Source organism: Cupressus sempervirens, chromosome 6, assembly GCF_028749045.1.
Source record: "Cupressus sempervirens isolate cs-2001-9-10 chromosome 6, ASM2874904v1, whole genome shotgun sequence".
Lineage (NCBI taxonomy): Eukaryota > Viridiplantae > Streptophyta > Pinopsida > Cupressales > Cupressaceae > Cupressus > Cupressus sempervirens.
This window is the reverse complement of record NC_143123.1, coordinates 489,329,716-489,337,425: the sequence shown is the minus strand read 5'-3', so window position 1 is coordinate 489,337,425 and position 7,710 is coordinate 489,329,716. Positions and strand designations below refer to the sequence as shown.

General features: G+C 36.4%; 1 protein-coding gene across 1 annotated transcript; it reads left to right on the top strand.

Moving 5' to 3' along the window:
- Window positions 1-2,163: 2,163 nt before the first annotated feature.
- LOC149553167 (flavonoid 3'-monooxygenase CYP75B137-like) lies at window positions 2,164-5,499 on the top strand. Its single transcript, XM_089788664.1, has 3 exons — window positions 2,164-2,772; window positions 3,004-3,342; window positions 4,514-5,499. The coding sequence occupies exons 1-3, from the start codon at window positions 2,200-2,202 to the stop codon at window positions 5,138-5,140; spliced, it is 1,539 nt and encodes a 512-aa protein (XP_089644790.1). The 5' UTR covers window positions 2,164-2,199; the 3' UTR covers window positions 5,141-5,499.
- The last annotated feature ends 2,211 nt before the right edge of the window (window positions 5,500-7,710 follow it).

The window sequence follows — 7,710 nt, the reverse complement described above, 5'->3', positions numbered from 1 at the left end:
AACCAAACAAGCAAAACCTCTGGCAGACAATCCTTTGAGAATAATAGATTTGTAGAACAAAACAAAGATTTCTAAATTCTCACCTGGTTTCCGCTAAAAACCAAACAACTTCTTCTATCTTCCTTAATAGCACCTTCTCTTTGAAATCAGCTTTTTGCAAAGTAACTTAGAAAGCTACTGAATGGTTTTATTAAAGGAAAGGTTTACATGCGGAAGTATTGGATAATTAATAGGCATGATGACATATCACCTCACATCAACCTTGGCACGTTCGAAGCATCGCTGCATGAGCTTTTCATTTAATGATTTCTCTTTTCACATAAATTAACAATGATTGATTTTGTACAATATCTGATCATTCCTCAAGTCTAAGATCTTTTCTCCCACTTCTAATGATGACGACCTCCTCCTTGGAAAAAGAGAAAAATCTTTTGATTTTTGATATCTAACACGAGCCTCAATTGATTGTGAAAAGGCGGTGTGCTATATTTTAGAAATAAATTATCACCAATCGCTCTGATCAAGAACCACTTTGAACCATTTTGAACTGAGATTCAAAGTGGTTCAAAGTGCTTCAATGACAGCCACCACATAAAAAATTTCCCGCCAAAGAAAAAAAAGCATTAGTATGAAAATCTTCGGTTGAACTACTTTGAACTACTTTGAACCAAGGTTCAAAGTGGTTCAAAGCGGTTCAAAGGAAGGGGACCACAACTGCGGAAGCTTGCGACTTCAACCAACTACTTCAAGGAGCGGTGAACACATAAATGGTGAGGAAAGGACTTCGAAAGAAGATAGGTAAGGGGGTTTGAAGGAGGTCCTTGGAAAGAGAAAAGACGACTCTACACACAACTAACAGGAGTCTAGAATGAAAATTTTCTTGTGTTAGAAGTATAGTTGTTGTCATTGCCCAAGAAACCCTTAAAAGTAGAGTTTTTTGAAAAGGTATTGTACAAACACCATGGAGACCTAAGACCTAGAAAATCCTTCAACCTAGGTTGATTGGAAACAAAGTTTAGAAGGAATGAATAGGCCTTGTTAAGAAATTTTACAAGGTATTTAAGGTTCCTTGTTTCTAGGAGGGCTAATAAGGGCTCTTTGGGCTACTAGGCCAAACATAGTAAGAATGAGTTGTGAAGGTGGTAAACCTATCCAAATGATGCAAAATGACTTGGAATGCATCAAGAACCTCATGAGGGAGGTTTAAACTTTATTTTTCTTTGCTTATAGCATTTGGTGGACTTTTGGCTTGATAGGCCAAGAAGTGCATAGTTTGGATTTTTGGGCTTAGAGGAGAGGAAACTTAATTGATTGGTGAGTTTCTTGGTGGAAGGGGATTAGGAAAGGGTCCTCTAGGTTAGGGTTAGAGAAGAGACCCTAAGAAGGCTAAGAAAGCTAGAGCAAAAAGGCTCTAAGAGAAGAAGCTCCCTATCATCAAGTAGTCGTGTCTACTCAATCTTTATAATTCTATAATGATCACCAAAAAAAATAAAAAATTGTATAACCCTAAACTCTTAACTCTTATCCTAAGAGGTTCAACCTATGACTTGTGCTTGCATATAAGACAACAATACACTAGAATAGGTTTATACAAAAATCCTCCATCAAATAAAAAGGAAAGAGTTGGGGGCCTAATTAGATGAACAAGAGTATTCTAGAATAAATATTCTTATTCCCATATTTATATTCCTGCAACCAAACAGACCCTTAGAGTTTAGGTACTTGACTTAGTTGACAAGAACTTTCTATAACAGATACGAAATCTGAAAGGTCTAGGTACTTAGCTTAATTGACAAGAACTTTCTATAATAAATATGAACTCTCAAAGGTCCATTCCAATCATATTAACTATAAGAAATTTGCAATCCTAACATGCTTGGTGGTTGAAAGATATCCACATCTCTAAAGCAACTAAAACCAACGTAGAAACAAACCCACGTACGTATCTGTTGTACCCACTTAAACATCCCCCTCTACCTTCATTGCCAAATATTCAAAGATTTGACCTTTAGATCTCTCGTGGCCGAACACACCTTCTCACATTTGTCTACCCACCCTCTCGTGCTTGACTAACATACTCCACCCCCCTTTCTCACATTTGACTGTCAGTTACCAACACAATCTCCAACTTATATTTAACATACAAAACTGCTACCTTTTCTTAAACACAAGGCAAAACAGGCTCCAACAAGCTCTTTAATGGATATCATAGGATTTCTGGTGGCCTTAAGCCCTGGTCAGGCAGTAGGTCTGGGCCTTCTGTTCTTCATAGCATTATCTTATCTGATCAGTGAGAGTCGAAGGAACCGGCTGCCGCCAGGGCCACGGGCATGGCCGGTCATCGGCAGCCTTCCTCTGTTGGGCACCATGCCCCATAGCTCCCTCTATCACCTGTCCAAGCGGTACGGGCCTCTCATGTATCTGAAGCTTGGGACTACTGATACTGTTGTGGCTTCTTCTCCTAAAGTTGTGGAGGCTTTCTTGAAGACAAATGACCTCAACTTTTCTAATAGACCGGGAAACGCCGGTGCCACTTACATTGCCTATGATTCCAATGACCTCGTCTGGGCTCCCTACGGTAGCCGGTGGCGTATGCTGAGGAAGGTATGTAATATTCACTTGTTCGCCGGTAAGGCTCTTGAAGATATGCAGCCCGTTCGCCAGGCTGAGATTAGCCTTCTTGTCAAGTCCATACTTGCCCACGGGCAGCGTGGGCAGCCGGCCAATTTGGGGGAGCTCATGAATGTGTGCACTGCCAATGTGCTCGGCCAGGTATTTGAATTCGGAGGTTCCTAATGATTGTGCGTTTTGGAAGATGTTATGTGATTCATTAGGAAGAATGAATATGATCTGATTGTTTTCGAATCAATGTTTCTAAAGATGATCTATGATTCAGGAGAAAGAATGGATAGGGAAAGAAATGATTTGTTTTGGGTGTTTGTATGGATAGGGAAAGAAATGATTTTGGAGTAATGATTTGTTTTGGGTGTGTGTTGTTTCTAGGTGATGTTTAGCAAGCGCGTGTTTGAGTCACAGGGGGCGAAGGCGAGTGAGTTCAGAGAGATGGTGATTGAGTTGATGGTTTTGGCCGGCGTGTTTAATATTGGGGACTTTGTGCCGTCCTTGGCATGGCTCGACTTGCAGGGCGTGCAGGCCAAGATGAAGAAGTTGCATGATCGGTTTGATAATTTCTTCTCAAGAATTATAGCAGAGCACCAAGCAGAGTCTATGAAGGAGGGCAAGTCGAAGAAGGACTTTCTGAGTGCTCTACTCGCACTTCGGAATAATGCTGATGGCGAGGGTGGAAAGCTTACTGATACTGACATGAAGGCCTTGTTGCTGGTATGGCTATTATTTTTCTTCATGTTTGTTTTTGTGTCTCTTGCGAGTTTTGACAGTTTTAAACTTTGTGTTTATATAAAACTATTGTTGACATAATGAGTGTCAATTAAGATTGGAATTAAATTTTGTGGACTTTTTTAATTACATTGTGTTTGTAAGTCCAATTCTTCAATAAGGAATAAAATTAGAATTATATAATCAGTAAATCTAATAAAATTTCTAATTATAGAGAAAATGGAGGCAATTATTGTTAGTAGCATAAAAATTCAATCTAAATTTTTTGAGTGCATTCCATAGAAATGGAATGGGAGCATATAATGTACAAACTCTTGACCCTGTGGAATGCACTTTAAGTTCTTTGGATTGAAATGATAAGTTAATTGTCCTATACATAGAGTTGGGTGTGCATGTAGATTGTTCAGTACAATGTTTTTGAAAGAAAACTTACATTATTTTAGACAAGTTCTATATGAAATCAATTGATGATAAAATTACATATGGTTAGATAGATAAGTCGATTAAAGATAGACAAATTTTGTTGTCAAGAATAATATACAAAACATTGTTGCATGTTCTTCAAATTCTATTGAATGTACTCCAACTCTGTTGTATGGAATTTGCGACATGCATGCTTAGAAATTTGTACAATTTTATTAACAATCTATATTCTTCTATAGAATTGATAAGAATCTAACTAGAGTCTACATGCAGACCCAATTCTTTACAATAGCTTACTTGACAAGTCCTTTATTTATAAACTAAGATGTCACACTCACTCTACATATTCCAATGACCACTTCCTAAAGACTCAAAACAAAAGTGGGACTGGTAGTTGTAGTGAGAATGATGGTTGTACAGTAAATCATACTTCAAGTCTATATTGAATTCGAAAAATACGATTCATTCATCCGTGATCCACAACTCTTAATTCAATATTATTATTAAGAAAGTTGTACCATTGGTATAACAGACATCATGTCTATCAAAACGTGCTCACCCAAAAGTCATCGTCCAATTTCTTTCAATAATGAAGATCCCAATACCAAACAGCTTATAATCTCTATGCATGAGTGGTATCTTACAATTATTTTACTCACTAAAAACTATGTGTACACCCTTGTTCAACAAGTGCTCATCTCAATAAACTAACCAATGCCCATGTTGCATGCAGGACCTCTTCACAGCGGGAACAGACACGTCCTCCTCAACAGTCGAATGGGCATTGTCGGAGCTGATCCGCCACCCTTTTATAATGGAGAAATGCCAGCGGGAGCTCGAGTCGGCTGTAGGGCGGCGCCGCAAACTGCAGGAGTCCGACCTAGAGAAGCTTCCATACATGCAAGCCGTAGTAAAGGAGACGTTCCGGCTGCACCCCTCCACGCCCCTTCTACTCCCCCGAATGGCGGCGGAGGCGTGCACCATAGAGGGGTACCACATTCCAAAGAACGCCAGGCTCATGGTGAATGCTTGGGGCATCCAGCGGGACCCGGCCGTGTGGGACCGACCGCTGGAGTTCGACCCCGATCGCTTTGTTGGTAGCGATGTCGACGTTCGGGGCACGGACTTCGAGGTCATCCCGTTTGGGGCGGGCAGGCGCATCTGCGCGGGCATGACCATGGGAATCCGAATGGTGCAGCTCATGCTGGCCACGCTCGTGCATTCCTTCGATTGGTCGCTGCCCGTCGGGCAGTCGCCTGAGAAGCTCGACATGGCCGAGGCTTTTGGCCTCACCCTCCAGAAGGCCCAACCGCTCCTCGCCGTGCCCGCCCCTCGCTTGCCACTTGCTCTCTATCAGTGAGATGTGTGGTATGGCTTTTGCCTTACAATAAATGACTTTTTATGATGTGGTCTTATAATAAATTATATACTTTGTATGAGAAGCTCTCTTGAGAGGACTTATGTGGAGTTGGAGGGCCCTAATATCACTTTAGTGGAAAGGGATATATTTGAAAGGCTCATTGGTAGATCATGTTTGGTCTTGTGGACATTAAAACCGTCATCTTTTTCTTCTTTTATATAAAAAAGATGTATAGAAATCATGATATAGATATTTAGCAACTTCTAATATAGTAGTTCAAGTTTTGGTGTCATAATATAGGAACTACATGTTATAAATTTGTCTTCTTCAATACTTATGAGAAGTTCACTTGTTTATCATTACTTTTCTATTAAAAAGGGATCGATTTGTAAGTCAATATGACTACAAAGGCTGATATGTGGACAATGTTTAGTCTTGTGGACAATTAAATCATCATATTCTTCTTCTATGATTGAAAGATGTATAGAAATTATAACATAGATATTTAGCAACTTCAAATGTAGTATTTCAAGTTTTGATGTCATGATATGGAAATTATATGTTACAAATCTGTCTTGATTAATATTTATGAGAAGTTGGGGTTGTTTATAATTATTTTTTTGGAAAAGGGGATGGGTTTGAAAATCAAGTTGACTACAAAGGTTGATCCTTGGGCTATGTTTAGACTTGTGGATGTTAAAATCATCATCACCTCCTTCATCTTTTTGGAAAGATGTAAACAAATCATAACACATATACTTAGTAGCTTCTAATGCACGTCATAACATATAAACTATATGTTAAAAATGATATGCTCTTCATAAGTTGTTTAGTGAGAGGGATTATGAGAAGTTGGGTGTGTTGGAATTGTAAAAGTCGATTTGATCATCGATAAACAATGTTATGTCTCGCAAATCTCCTCCTTCTTCTCCTCCTCCTACATTGTAGAGAATTTTAGAAGCTTCTCATGTAGTAGTTCAAATTTTGGTGCCTCAACTATCTATTAGAAAATTGTCTTGATAAATACACATATGATTATTTTCAAAGTTATGATATATGTCACAAGTGTTTTGATAAATATGTACAAAAGTGTTTCTAAGAGTATGGTGAAATTCTATATTAAAAAAAGTATTATTTAAAAAATGCTCAAAAATGCCATTATTAAGATAATTACAAGCAAATTGAATTCAATTTCCACTATTTCAAAACAAATAATGCTTAATGTAATGGATTTAGTGAATAAAATAATCTTTTAAAATCTTTTTGTATCTTTCCATTATCTACTTATGCATGTTGGTCCTAGTGGTTTACGTAGATATTAGAAAATGATGTTCATATAGAAAAATAAATTTGTTCTTTGAAAGGGATTTGTGGCTATTGTAATAATCAATTTCATTCTAATTTGTGTTTATTGAGCAATAGTCTATTGCAAGTGATTTATAGATACAATTATGCAAAACAAATAGATATCAACAATTATGCATCACACTATGATCTATTATCATGATGAAAAATATGAGTAGGATGGACAAAGAGAAGCTATAAGAGAAAGAACACAAATTTATCAAAAATATTTATGAAATGTTAAATATTTTGTTTTTAAAACTATAAAAATATATAATAGTCACATTAATGTAATTAATAAAAGGTATTTTTGTTTTAGTATGTATCTACTCGCCTATTTATGTGCCAATAAATATATGGTAGTTTAGTTAGATAGTAGAAAATGATGTTTATATAGGAATAAATAAAATAAATGTTGAGGTGAAAGCTCAAGAAAAATAATAGAAATTTTTATTTATACATTTGTAAAAGGGGAGACATTATTCTTGATTTAATTAATTTTTTTAGTCAAACTTTGTCAATTCATATTTTTTTCAAATTAAGATTTTAATTATCTTTTGTTTTGTCAAAAGATAAATATATTAACAAATTATAAAGAAAATACACAAATTTTAAAAAGGTGATGACTATTATTATAACCAAAAAAATTAATTAAATGATTATTAAAACATTTATCAAATCAAATTATTATGTAGAGTCTAAGAAATTAGTATGTTTGATCAAGATAGGACACATAAGTTGTGACCTTCCAAGTATAATTACAATTAAATGATGATTGGCCAAATGTCTAAAATAATTTTCCATTCTTTATAGATTTGAAGAAAATAGATGAACTTAATTTTTTGTAAAAGGAAAGGAAATCTATTCAATGTAAGATACCAATTTTCAAGAAAATTCTTTAAACCTTCCATTATTTGGCAAGGAAGACAAATACATATAATTTGTCTCACAAATCACCTTATTCAAACCTAACTCATAAGTTTATTTAAGAGCCACAAGATGTGGCCATTTTACCATCTAATTGCTTCTATCTTGAAGAAAGAAAACATGGATGAAGCAAGATGAAAAAATGGGTAACTAAGTGGGACATTAACATACTAGAACACCCCAACACAAATGAAGAGATAAAAAGGTTTGTGCTAGAAAAATTTTAAGTGGTCATGTGGACAAAACAAATGGGGAAGAAAAAGGCTCACTATGTGAAAGAGTTCAACCCCATGTGGTGC

Excerpts from the sequence above, each read along its gene's own strand:
- LOC149553167 (XM_089788664.1), top strand. The coding sequence starts at position 2,200 with ATGGATATCATAGGATTTCTGGTGGCCTTAAGCCCTGGTCAGGCAGTA. Across the intron at positions 2,773-3,003 it reads CTGCCAATGTGCTCGGCCAG|GTGATGTTTAGCAAGCGCGT; the intron begins GTATTTGAATTC and ends TGTTGTTTCTAG. Across the intron at positions 3,343-4,513 it reads ACATGAAGGCCTTGTTGCTG|GACCTCTTCACAGCGGGAAC; the intron begins GTATGGCTATTA and ends TGTTGCATGCAG.